The sequence below is a fragment of the Vigna unguiculata genome, chromosome 8 (assembly GCF_004118075.2).
Source record: "Vigna unguiculata cultivar IT97K-499-35 chromosome 8, ASM411807v1, whole genome shotgun sequence".
Classification (NCBI taxonomy): domain Eukaryota; kingdom Viridiplantae; phylum Streptophyta; class Magnoliopsida; order Fabales; family Fabaceae; genus Vigna; species Vigna unguiculata.
The window spans coordinates 6,448,813-6,463,640 of record NC_040286.1 but is presented as its reverse complement, the minus strand read 5'-3'; the positions used below and the strand labels follow the sequence as shown (position 1 = coordinate 6,463,640).

At 29.5% G+C, this 14,828-nt stretch overlaps 1 protein-coding gene across 1 annotated transcript; it reads right to left on the bottom strand.

The window, feature by feature from the left end:
• Positions 1-225: 225 nt before the first annotated feature.
• On the bottom strand, positions 226-6,500 carry LOC114194385 (calcium uptake protein, mitochondrial). The gene is made up of 7 exons (XM_028084568.1): positions 6,028-6,500; positions 5,807-5,874; positions 3,543-3,766; positions 2,958-3,041; positions 2,421-2,634; positions 1,328-1,624; positions 226-1,057 (listed from the first exon to the last, which is right to left on the bottom strand). The coding sequence occupies exons 1-7, from the start codon at positions 6,383-6,385 to the stop codon at positions 839-841; spliced, it is 1,464 nt and encodes a 487-aa protein (XP_027940369.1). The 5' UTR covers positions 6,386-6,500; the 3' UTR covers positions 226-838.
• Positions 6,501-14,828: the final 8,328 nt, after the last annotated feature.

Below are 14,828 nucleotides of genomic sequence, written 5' to 3'. Positions count from 1 at the left end.
TTAGTTATAGCTATTCAAAGTGTTCACATAGCCTAAACCACACCGTCTTATCAAATACTTAATCACGAATTTTGAAGAGTGGAATGGGTAAAAAGGTAGGAAAAATAACATCAAAATCCATTATGCAGATGGTTTTAGTAGGAAGAGAGAATTGAACAAGAATATTTGAGTACAAACATAAACCAATTCAATATTTCATAATATAATATGCATGGCATCAAAACATGAGGAAAGAAAGAAGTACATCGTAGTGTATATATTTAATACATTGTAACTTTGTTCCATCACTTTTCTCAAGGCTATAGCATATAGCTGTCTGCACTCTGTAATGTACATTATTAGGGCTTGTAAGTGTCATATGATACCCATATAGGGTTAGGTATTACATTACATCAAAATACACTGCAGAAAGAACAATTGTAGGCATTCGAAAACAGTAAATTTACTACTACCTCAGGCATTCATAGTGAATGCTGAGCGCAGATTACAAAGCTGGATGGGTACATACATGGCAAAATAGTTCCAAGTGCTCAGGGGTTGACCACCTTAGTAAAGGGCACACATTGATTTTGCAGTTGCAGCATAGTTGTTGCATATGTCTGAGCTATCAGAAGTATAATATTTCTATGACCACCTTTTCCTTTAGGGTACTCGCAAAGTGAGATTATATCAGGGAGACCTGTATTTGACACATGAATTTCACGGGAAACTTCAAGTCCCAGACCAAAACCACTGCCCGTCTTTTCCTTTATTTCTGCTTCAATATTTACTTCCCCCAACGGTTCCAATCCCTTCTGTTTTGTCTGTACTTGAAATGTGAGTGAATAACTTTTCTACATCAGGGAAACAACCCAGAAGACGAGAAGCTGTTATTACTACCATGCCAGAAGCGTGATAACAAACCCATGATTCCTGTCTCCACGGGTTGTGCAATGTCCCTTTCTCGCTGGTGTAGCACCCTCACAAACTCATCAAAACTTAGGTTTCCGTCCCGGTTTGTGTCAAACAAATGGAAAACAATTTCAACCACATTGTCCGAGAGAGATATGCCGCATACCTGAAATTATAACAATTAAACAAATTAAGAATTTGCTGTCCTAGCTATATAATATACGAAATGAAAGGGGGAAAAAAATTAGAAAAGCACCAACTTTGATACTCTAAAAGCAAACACCCGGATCATATGACTCAAGAGGTTGATAACAGAAAAGAATTGCAACATTGATTCGATAAAAGAAGAATCGAATCCTCCGTTAAAATGTCCATTCATCGTAACCATCAATGCACACGTACTATGTTGAGCAAAATATTAGATAAAATGACATACCTGTGATGCTGCCCTCTGAAAATCGTCTCTTGTCAACAGACCGTTTACTTCTCCAAAACTAAAAAGAGCCAATGAAAATGGCACTAATTTCTTTCGTAGCTCTGCAAAGTTTTTGAATTCCTCGAAAGTGATACGTGCATCCTTGAGGCATGGATCATCATTCAACATAGCAACCCGTTTAAGCAACCTGCTTAGATGACTCATGTCTGCAGAAGCAACCATGGAGAGTGCAAAGTCCTTTGCTGATATGGTTTCTTGTGATTTGTAGTCATAATGAGCAAACTCCAGTCTCAGAATCTACGTAAATTATTGAAACTAACGGTCATACGTAATCACTTCTGAGGTCAACATAGAAAACATTCTACACATACGAAACTTTTACAGAAAATGGAAGAGATCAATCTCGTACATAAAATTTATGGCGGGAATTCAAAACATACACAATTGTTCACGTAGAAGCACAAGAATCAAGTTATCTCATTAAATCACCATTCCATACGTCAAATACTGTTAGATAAGCCCCATTAATTAGTAGTTAGTAACTAACAATAGGTTAATTATTTAGCATTTCTTAGTTTATAGGAGATAGTTTGAATAAGCCCTCTCTGACTATAAATAATAGTCAGGGTTGAGAAAGAGGGATTAGGGATCTTAGCAAGTTGGGAAGGTTTGAACTCTTGGAGTGGAAAGATATCAGCGTCTCTTGAGTACCCTGAGCACCATTGTAACTATCTCTGGCTCTGTTACAACTAGTCTGCATCCTTCCTAAAGTGTCTAACATAACTAAGAAACTTAAATTTGCACACACTAAAATTTAATAAATCTACCTCAGATTACACATAAAGGCAAATAAAGTTTTGGTGGTTCTTAATGCCATCATCACAAGTCACAACTACCTCCACCACGTTAATGATAAAGAAAACATAAAAAGTATAAAGATAAATTTTTCCACGTGCATATATCTATGCAATATATTATAAATGGTCAGATAACTAATAATGATTTTCCAAAAACATGTGGAGAAGAAGTGAGCATATATCGCTATCCTTCAAACCCCATGAAGACACTATGATTGAAGCAACTAGCAATTTACCTCATCATGCAAGTCTCTCAAAAATTTAACAAATTTATCATGCTGGAGGCATCCATTTCCATCTTTATCAAAAAAATATTCCACCAGCCCTCCATCTTCAACAGAATCGTTCACCTTTAGGCCAGTTCGCAGTCCATCCCTGTGGTGAACACCCTGTCGATGACGAGATCGCATCAATGCCATCACTTTCTTGAACTCTTCCTTATTTATCTCCCTGTAAAGTTGAAAATGGGAAAAGCAAACTAATGTCATCAGAAGAGAGATATAATACTGGAAAACCAAGCACCCACAAGGCTACAAATTGAATTTAATTCAAATGTAGCTACAATTTCAACAGAACATTTTGTGTAGCCTTGAAATTGATGTCATTGCAAGTTTGCAACAATCTAATAGCAATATCATCAAAAGATGACTGATTAATATAATAAGTGAGTAAAGATTAGAATACACTGTAAAACATCGAATCACAATTTACAACATATTAATATATTAGACTGTATATACATTCACTGTCAAAGGAGTAGCACGAACACTCACCCATTATTGTTGACATCAAACATTTTAAATGCCACTGTAAAACTTGATTCCGGGATGCTGAGTAGTGTTACAAAGAAGATATACCTGCTCCAGAGAAAAAGAACAGAAGTTGGACACACAAACAAACATAGAACATGAGTAGATACATGAAAAGAAAGTACAAACCAGAAGAAAAAATTAGCCAAATAACCTTAGTTAAAGTGGCAGCAAGCCCCTTTGAGGACTGCTTCATCCTCAATTGAATTCATTCATAGGCTGCTTTGCTTCCACTTTACCCTATCCCCCTTCCCATAACAGGTCTTAGACATCCTTTGTAACTAAAAAGGAAAGAGAAGAAAACAAAGGATATTTAGTTTGACAAAACATTTTCTCTTTTCGTTTCATATTTTCACTAAAAATTACAAAATCATCACCTCATTTTTACTTTGTTTCATGTTTTGAAAAATCTGCACAAAAAACCATGAAAATTACACTTTGTGTGAAACCAAACATGCCCAGCTTGCATATAATAGATGGAGATATACCCAATTTCCCCGATCAAAACACTCAACAAAGAAGAAAACATTAACGGAGGAGACGACTCACTCTTTAAAAGATATAAGCCCATCATTGTTTACATCAAAAAGCATAAAAAACTCAGAAGGAGGGCACCGTAAATGACCCGGACTCCTTTCTCCTCCCAAGTATCCATCTCTAACAAGGTTGGATTCAGATGGAGGGAAAACAGGAACCACCGCCCGCATCAGGTCTGCTGGTTTCATCAATACTTCTCCTTTTGGACTGCGATCAGATGCAAAGTACCCAAAAACCTTAATCAAAACAATAGTAGACATTGTCAGTGCAGTGATCATTTGAAAACATTTACATAACATTAACTTTGCAATGCTATATTCTCTTATCATTCCTCCTAATTCTCTACAAGATAAAAAAAATTAACCATGGGTTTAGATAGAGAATTTTACAATTCCCAAGAGATTCTATTATGCTGAATTTGAATAGCTCTTATGTTAAATTAATTCATTTTGTAAACGTTTTGTTAGGATAAAATAATAAAAAATTTGTTGAGTTTTACTTTCCTATGTGAGTATTTAAATTATCACCAAATATAAAAATTTATTTAATAGTTAAAAAATATCAGTTCATAATATTTTTCAGTTCAAGTTGGTTGGGATGACTTTTTGGCCAAAATCCACAAGATTTTTAAGGTGATGTCAACAAGAGTTATTTTCAATTGACATTAGCTGAAGTTATTTTAAGCTAAGGTCGACCACAATTATTTTGGCTAATATTAATTTTCAAAAATATTGATAAAGGTCATCTTTGCTGACTTCAAAAGAATTCCATCAACTGTCATTAGCCAAAAGAATACTAGCCAAGGTTGGTTGAAAGTTTCCCATTCGACACTATAAATAAGTCCTAACCAATTTTGGACAAAAACATTGGCAATGTTAATCGAAAATAATTTCTGCACACATGGACTAAAAGAATTTACAAAAGGCGTCGACTATACAAATCTAGTTGACATGAGCTAAAAAATAACTCCATAAATAATCCGAACAAAGTCTAACGGACAACACATCAACAGAGCTGAGGAAAGATTGAGAAGAAAAAAGACAGAGATGTAAGAGAAGACGAAGTACGAAAAATGTCAATTTCTTATATTTTAAGTAAAATTTAAAATTTTCTAATTTTAACTAATTAAATTACTCATAAACTTTTAGAATTTCAACTTTTGTTTTTTAAATTCTCTACCCAAACAACTATTTTGTCATAAAACATTTTAAAAATAAATTACCTTCTACAAATATTTCATCCAAACCCACTGAAGGACAAACACATAATAAAGGAAAAGACAAAGTTATCTATGTAAAAAAAATAAGAGGCATTTAATATTTTCTGCATTCTATACGTAGGAGGACTGCTATATGGGGTTAGAATTACTTTTTCAAGTAGAATTTAGGCCAACTTTCTTTGGACTTTTCTTCTCCTTTAAAGGAAGAGGAGAAGCCAAACGCATTCTCTATGCAGTTTAACTTTTATAAAAGTAAAGGAAAAAATTACATTCCTAAAAGGTGGAGCGCAAGAGGTTCTTTTAAAAAATTAAAAAAATATAAATAGACATTCATTCTCTCTTAATGTTTAACTTCCTTAACCATCATATCACTTATAACATTTATCATCTTTCTCCTCCTCATTCATTTTCCATTTCTCACCTCCCTTTCTTTCAAGCCACTTCTTAAGGAAAAACCATCATACGATCCAGGGTCACCTTGTGTGCAGTGGCGGAGGACCTACATGTCATGTATGCATGCACATCCCTTGGTTATGTTAAAATTATTATCAAATATATGAAAAAAAAAATTATTTTGCCTCTTATATTTTTTACCTCCCTAATTTTAATTTTATGTAATTTTTTACTTTTACTTTAAAAGGTTATTGAATTGAAACTCAAATAATTTCTAATTATTCTGGCTTACTTGGATCGATCCGCCACGAAACTTAAGTCTGAGATCGTCTCTGCTCGTGTGTATGATCCACAACAAAACTGAGATCCGTTTGAATTTACAACAGTGTTAATAAAATAAAATTCTATTATGTATTAGATTTGAACTAGACTCAAAACCAGAGTAGTTCGGAACATATAATAATCTATCCCATTTTAAGGTAAAGAAATGAAATTCGTCACACAATATTTACTCTATTTCCAAAGTTCCGGGAACTAACTTAAACTTTCAAGTGTAAAAAAAAAAAAAAGAATAACCAACATGAATTAAACTCTATGGACGTAGAAAAAGATTATTGTTACAATTTATTTGGCTAAATAAGAACAGCAAGTGATAAATGTGCACCTTCTCCGGAGGACTTCGCAACCGCATGCGCTTCTCATAGTTGAAAAAAATATTTCTCCTGAACTCATCTGCACCACAAAAAATCAAATGGCATTATTCTTACTATTTTTATTATCAATAAAAATAACATTATTATTATAATTAGTAACAAAAACCAAAATCACCAATCAGCTTTAAAAAACTAATTAATAAAAAAATTCGAGGAAGCGAGAGAAACTTGCCTCCAAGTAGCAAGCCAGAACTTTCAGGAAGTGAAAATTTGGGAAAGAAGGTGCGACGTGGTGGTTTTTGATCTTCGGAATTCGATGTTGACCGGTCAACTAGAGAAGCGATGGATTCAAAATTTGCAGTAGGCGAAAAAGAGTAGAAGCCGTACAGAAGAAGCCCTAGGACACCAGAGCCGGCCAGGGCGGTCGAAAGTGCAGTTCGACCGAAACCGGTTCGAACAGGGTCGCCGGAGTTGAGGTGCGAGGAGGCGGAGGGAGAGGTGGAGGAGTGACGGATCTGGAACCGATGGATCGAGAAGCTTTGGGCGATGAACGGTGAGGATCGGGTTCTGAAGGAGGAAAAGGAAGACATGGTAACGGTGTGTTTGTTTGTTAGTAAAGGCTCAGACGCGGTTAAGTAACGAAGGCACAGATAAACTGGGTGCTGAATCCTGGTGCGGAATCTAGGTGCCGAAACAGAGAAGCTTATGGAAAAACTTTTGGAAATTTATTGTTACCGGCTTCTTGGGCTACAATCCTGGCCCATTAACCGAAATGGATTTACCAGGAAGATTCTATTATCCTAAAATCAAGATTTTCAAATTAAAAAAAATATTACTTTGGTCCTTCTAATTTCAAAATATGTTCTTAATCTATAACTATATATAAAGGGGATTCCCTCTTTTGTGTCCACATTTCATAATTCCAATTTTACCCTTTACAATTTAATTATTTATTAAATTTTTAAAAATTAACGGTTAATTTTACAAGTTTTTATAAAACTATTTATTTATCTCCTTTTTCTTTTTTCTCATATTATTCATCAACAATTATTTTTTTCATATTTTCTCCATACATTTCACTTTAATTTTTATAAATATACTTTTATTTTGTTCATTAACTTAATAACATTACAATATCATCAATTATAAATATAATTCGAAAAATGCGTACACGCAGGCGCGATAGCGCCTGTGTTTACACTAGTTCCAAATAATATATATTACTAATATATATTCTGAGAAGTGAAGATTGGTGACAAAAACTTGCTTGGGTTTTGGGTCCGCCACTAGTCAAGGTGAATTAGGGTTTTAGTTTGTTACCCTTTTTAGTTTATTTTATAAATATTGTCATTGGAATGGGTAAGAACTAGTGTGGGGTGGGTTGATTTACCATAGTGTTTAATTAATATTTTATTGGAATTAAATAAGGAGATGTTTTGATTTAGTTTATGTTGTGTGTTTGATGTACAGGTCGAATGTCTACTCAATTAATTTTCAAGTTAGGTCGAATGTCTATTTAATTAATTTTCAAGTTATTCAAGTTAATTGTTTTGTTGTTTGTTCGGTGTGCTTGCAATTGGAATGTACATGTTAAAAAGTTTGGATGCAAAGTCAATTTAGGTTATTCGATTAAAACAATAAATGTTATAATTAATGCGAGATAAAAGTTTCAACAACCATACATTTTACTTCTATTTATAGTTTTTCTCATGGGCCCTTGATTAAGGTCGACCTAATTGCAACCCAATTACCTTTTAAACCTGATTACTAACTTGTTAACGTTACTAAAGTTGCTAATTGAATCTTAATTGTGTCGCTTGACTGGCCACATGGCGTGACACATAAATTGTATAAAGGACTAGGAATGAATCTTGTGGACAGTCCAACTAATGACAATTGAAAGAGGTCTTAAGCGACATGCAGTTCATCGTTTGACACATTGAGCCACATAATTTATGTAAAGAACTCAGGTGGAATCCGCAGGTAGTCCAACTGTTGGCAGCTAGGAGAGACTTCATGTGACATGCGGTCAACCGCTCGGCTCTCGCTTGCCTCTACCAACCGACCTTATAAGGTCGTCTAGCTCATACAATACACAAGCCCCCAAGCATTAGGTGAGGTTTCATGCATAAGCAAATGGGGTTTTATTACCGCTTGAGGTGATCCTCAATGGGTATTAGTCAAGTATTCAAAAAATTAGCACGAAGACGCTTTGACTTCCGTGCCTGTTAGAGAATTCAAAACGTCAGGTGTCGAGGATCATTGGATGCAACGAGATTCAATAGTTGAGATAAAATAACAGTTGGGCCCCCAATTACTATAAATAGGGGTGGGGTTACCCTTTCATTTTCACTCTTATCTCATACTTTGCCTCATCTAGCCGCTCGGTTCAACAACTAATGTAATAATGTCAATTGTTCGTCTTTCTTCGTCTTAGGAGTCTTCTGGTCAGGACGCTCGGGGGTATGCTGATGACGTGTCATCTTCGTATTCTACTTTTGCGTCAGATGGTCTAAGATCAATCTAGCAGGAAACAAATTTGATTGGCAATACTAATGTAAATAGTGATAATAAAGGCGCAACTTCGTAGGAAACAATTTTGGAAGTGGCGTTTCCAAGGGAAGCGGTGCAAGGAGAAGCGACCCTAAATGATGTTGTAACCGAGGTAAATATTAATATGTCAGACCAAAGTGATAAGTTGAATTTACCCGCCATTCCTAGTTACGATTGGGTATGCTACAATGTGATGGAGTATGCCACTCGGTTCTGTTGGGGAGCTCAGTTTTGCAATTAGGCTGAACGGTCATATGTATTGGATATTGGAGTGGATGACCAACCGTTGGAATTCTTGTATGCAAGGGAAACAATTGAGTTTGCCATGGTAGAGAAGGATACCGCTCGAATTTCTTTTACATGTATGCTTACCTCTTTAATGAGCTAACAATGAGATTTGTTCAATGATTTCCAAATGGGTGTGCTTTGTGCGTTAAATGTTCCCTCCATGCAACTTCATCCCAACAGTTGGGCATACATCCAAGCCTTTAAAATTTTATGTGTGGCCTTGGATTTGGCTTCTACGTCTTCCATGTCTCTCCATCACTTTTACACTCGCCCAATTAAGATCAAGCCATGGGTATCACTAATTGTCGAGCCAGATAAATGGCTCTTCACCTTGTACGCCGCCTCCTTCAAAGGGTTCAAGACTGGATTCTTTAAGGTTGTCATCAAGTAAAATGGTCTGTTGTAGTTTTACAATGTCGACGACCAACCGAAATTTCCTTTCTTTTTGATGCCCGATCTAGAGAAGAGAACTTCTTGGTATCCTTCACTAATGACCCTAGAGGAATCAGCAACGCTCGAGTTAACCAACTCCTCTGCAAGCTCCCGACCAGGAAGCTCCTTAGATGTTACAGATCTCCAACATTGTATGATGATGTTTTTGATGAGTAGATTTCCTTATTTTAATGTTTATTCGTCATTAACTTAGCTAAATTTTTTGTTATTTTTAAACGTGATAGTTGACGGTAACCCAAAGAAAAATAATTAGTTCAAAGCGTTTGCTGCCAAGATACCAGATGGCAGGTCATCTGGTGTTGTTGGTGCTAGTTCCTCCAATCCTCCTCACGCGTCGCCCCCTCATGTTATTGATGTCGAGCAAGGGTCGTCAATTACCGAGATCGTCCCTATAACAATTGTTTTCCCATAGGCCAAGAAGACGCCAAGGATAAAGGGAAGAAAAGGAATCACCGTCAAGGTGAGAAGTCTTCTATAAGACCCGAGAAAATAATTATATTTCTAAGATATAATTGGACATGAAGAATATTAATTAAAGTGATACATAATTACTTAGATATAAGTGAAGTGTAGCACAATTGGTTAGAGCCTTCTTTGGGCTAATGGTCATGGGTTCAATTCCAAATTTGGAGTGTTTATATTTTAAATATTGGTTTATAATTGTTTTGAAAGTATTTATGTGTGTATATTTTATAATTAGTTATAATTTATTTGACATGTTTTGTGTGTGGATATTATTGTAATGTTGTTGTGCGTGTTGAATCTGGCCACAAGCACATGGAATAATTTATCTTTAATGTAAATTAAGAAAAAAAAAACAAACATTCCTTCTATTGTGTGATTCTATGTAGTTGAATGGTAAAAACTCGTTTTTTGGTGGTACTTTGAAGATGATAATTTATTTAATGGATAAATCCATGGAGAAAGTGGAAAAATACATTTTGTTAGAGATTAAGTTTCTGGTGTATTAGAAGTTAACCATAATTTCTTCTCAAATTTTGTGTGGTATGATGATCGTGTAGGAGACTTTATTTTTTTTCGATAGTGCAGAGTTTATTTGATCGTTTTGAAGTCATTGCTTTGTGTGGTCTTTTGTTTCCTAATGGTACTGGAATGCTTAAGAATGCTAGGGTTTAATTATTTCTTTTTGATTGATTTCAATGGTTAAAATTTCTTGTGTATTAGGAAATAGTTTTATTAGGCAAATGATTTCATTTTTTTTCTCGTGGGTGATTGTTTTGGAACCATAATGGAAGTAACGAGCTTTTTGGGGTTGGAATTTGTTTTTAATTATAACTAGTATACTGATTCGTGCATATGCACAAAGCGTATTTGTTTTATTTTGTATATTAAAATAATAAAGTAGTGAAAATATTATGTAATGAAATATTATGAAAATTAAGTTATATTGTTATAAATGTTCTTATTAAAGTAATGAAATAGTAAATCTAAGTGATGCAATGATAATTTCAGTTTTAAATATAATAAATAGAATTGATATCAAAATATAATACAATTAATTGATTTTACGAAATAATTATAATATAGCCTATGATCCGTGCGAACATTTTTTTTATTTTAAATTTTTTTAGAATAATAATATAATTGTTATTATATTTATTTAGTAATTAAAAATACTAATAATCTATAACAATATATAAAGAAGATTCTCTCTTTTGTGTCCACATTTCAAAATATCAATTTTACCCTTTAAAATATAATTATTTATAAAATTTTTGAAAATTGACCGTTATTTTTCCAAACTTTTTTATAAAATCGTCTATCTCTGCTCTTTTCTTTTTCTCTATTTATCAACAATTATTCTCTCGTCTTTTCTTACATATTTCACTTTATTTTTTAATAAATATAATTTTATTTTATATATTTAACTTAATAACATTACATTATCATCACCTACTAATATAATATTACGTATATTTAAAAAATGTGTACACACAAGTGCGACAGCGCCTGTGTGTACGCGCTAGTAATATTAATATAAATTATAAATTATAAAAATTTTGAAACATTAAAACTCTATTTAACAAAAGTATTTAGTATAACAACGTGTTTTATACTTAAAAAAAGTACACTTATAATAATAATAATATCATTATGAATTGTAATAATAACAATAAAAATAATAATTATACCAATAATAATAATAATAATATTTATGCTATAAATATTAATATTAATGCTAACACTAAGGGTAATGTCAACTATAATAATCTATAATTATATATAAAGATATATATTAATAACAACAAAACAAATAAAAAAGACAAGTAATTGAAATACGATCTCGTAGTAAATTAATTTAAGATGTGTGTCTAACTATAATAATAATAATAGTAATAATAATAATATCATTATAATAATATCTTATAGTGATAAAAATAATAATAATAATAATACAATAACTACATAAATAAAAAGATATACATTTGTTGTGTCCTCTTTTATTTATACAATTTTATCCTCTTAATTATGATTTGTTAAATTAAAATAATTATTCATAATAAAAATTATTTGTCCATTTTATCATTTTAATAATTTTAGTAACTATTTTTTTAATTCAAATAATTACACAAATATAAAAATAAAATGAACAACAAAATAAATAAAAAGTACAAGTAATTGAGATATAATCTTGTAGTAAATAAATGTAAAATATGTGTTTAACTATAACAATAATAATAATAATAATAATAATAATAATAATATTATTATTATTATTAATACTAAAATAATATCACATAAAGATAAAAATAAAAATAATAATAATATAACTACATATATAAAGAAATAAACATCTTTGGTGTCATTTTTTGTTTTTTTCAATTTTACCCTCTTAATTGTTATATTTTAAACTTAAATAATTATTTAAAATAAAAAAATTATTTTTCAATTTTATTATTTTACTAATTTTAGTAACTATTTTTTTTGAATTGAAATAATTATTCAAATGTAAAGATAAATAAACAACAAAACAAATAAAATGGTAAAGTAATTGAAACATGATTCATAAATAGTAAGTAAAAGTAAAATGTGTATGTAACCATAATAATAATAATAACTATTATAATAATTATAGTTCTAATTAATAATAATAGTAGTAATAATAATAATAGTAATATAATAATAAAAATAATTGTAGTTAATAATGATAATAATAATGCTTATAGTTGGTAGTAATATTGATCATAATAATTATAGTTGATAACAATAATTATAGTTAATAATAATAATTATTATTATTAGAGCTCATAATAATAATAATAATAATAATAATAATAATAATAATAATAACATTAATTAGAGTTATAATTGATAATAATAACAATAATATAAAAATAAAATAATAAATATCATGAAATGAAATGAAGTTGTAAATTCACTTTTAAATATAATAAATAAAATTAATATCACAGCATGGTGCAATTATAATTGATTTTATGTCATTTTTTGTTTTTACAATTTTATCCTCTTAATTATTATTTATTAAATTTAAAAAATTATTCATAATAAAAAATTATTTGTCAGTTGTATCATTCTACTAATTTTAGTAACTATTGTTTTTCAATTAAAAAAATACCAAGATATAGAGATAAAATGAATAACAAAACAAATACAAAGAGCAAGTAATTGAAATATGATCCTATAGTAAATCAAAGTAAAATATGTGTCTAACTATAATAATAATAATAATAATAATAATAATAATAATAATAATACCTCTATAATAATATTGCGTAATGATAAAAGAAAATAATATTAATACTACTACTACTAATAATATTAATATTAATACAACTACATATATAAAGAGATAAACATCTTTGGTGTTCTTTTTATTTTATCAATTTTATCCTCTTAATTATTATATTTTAAATTTAAATAATTATTTATAATAAAAAAATCATTTTTCAGTTTTATTATTTTACTAATTTTAGTAACTATTTTTTTAAATTGAAATAATTGTTCAAATGGAAAGATAAATGAACAAAAAAACAAATAAAAATGACAAGTAATTGAAACATAATTCCTACATAATAAGTAAAAGTAAAATGTGTATCTAACAATAATAATAAAAACAACAATAATAATAATAATAATAACTATAATAATAATAATAATAACTATTATAATAATTATAGTTCTTAATAATAATAATAATAGTAATATAATAATATTAGTAATATAATAATAGAAATAATTATAATTAATAATAATGATAATTATATTTATAATTGATAGTAATAATGATTATTAATTATAGTTGATAATAATAACCCCTGATAGATCTTGACCAATAATTTCTGGAGGAGCCAAAATAATTTATAGTAAACAATTTTGAACTCATCAATAATTTATTCGGAATAAAAATCTCCAGTTATTCATTTTTGAATGTAAATAACCATATTGTGTTCAAGAAATTCATCTTTCATCTTATTCTGAATTTTGTTTTTTCGTTATAGACAATGAAACATTAAAAGTTAAATAAAATGAATTAGACAATCAATCAAGTAAAATATATTTAATTTGTTTGTTTTTGTTAAAGATTGACATAATTCAATAATAATCGATAAATCTTTCAAATTTGAATGGGTATGAACATCAACAATGATATGTTGGAGTGAAATTTTAAACTAATCATATATTTATCAATATACCTATTTTTTTTAACTTTAAGACAAAAAAAAATTATCATATAATCTAATAAAAATTGAGACGTAATTACTAACAAAAATATATAATAATAATAATATTATATATTACAAATAAGAGTAATAACTTTACAACTAATAATATTAATAATACTAATAGTAATAATATATAATAGTAACATAATATAATAATAATAACAATTATTGTTATTATTATAATAATACTAATATTTGTTATAATTTTACTATTATCACTATAAATAACTAGTGTAAACACAGGCGCTATCGCGCCTGCGTGTACGCATTTTACGAATTATATTTATAATTGATGATATTGTAATGTTATTAAGTTAATGAACAAAATAAAAGTATATTTATAAAAATTAAAGTGAAATGTATGGAGAAAATATGAAAAAAATAATTGTTGATGAATAATATGAGAAAAAAGAAAAAGGAGATAAATAAATAGTTTTATAAAAACTTGTAAAATTAACCGTTAATTTTTAAAAATTTAATAAATAATTAAATTATAAAGGGTAAAATTGGAATTATGAAATGTGGACACAAAAGAGGGAATCCCCTTTATATATAGTTATAGATATTTATAATAATAATATTAATAATAATTAGAAATACTAATACTTATAAAAGTATTACAAATAATAATAGTATTTATAATTAATGTTATAGTTGAAATCATAAATAAATGAAAAAACAAAAACAAATTGATTTTGTAGGATTTGAACCCAGGTCCTTTTATAGTATAGTTTTAAAATAACAAAAAAACTAATTTTTATGACACATGTCAATAAAAGAAAATGAGTAATGTAGTAATTTTGGTAGTATTTTTTTTTAATATGTAATAGATATGTTAGAGGAAAAAGGAAATTTTGGTATTATGATCTTTCATATGTAATTATATTTATATAGATTTCTTTTTTCGTGACAGCCTTGTTCTTCTTTATTCATGATATACCAAAATAAGAAAAAAATTGGTTTCATTTAAGAACGTGGAATCATAGTTTTAATATTCATTGGGTTGGTGATATATATATATATATATATATAT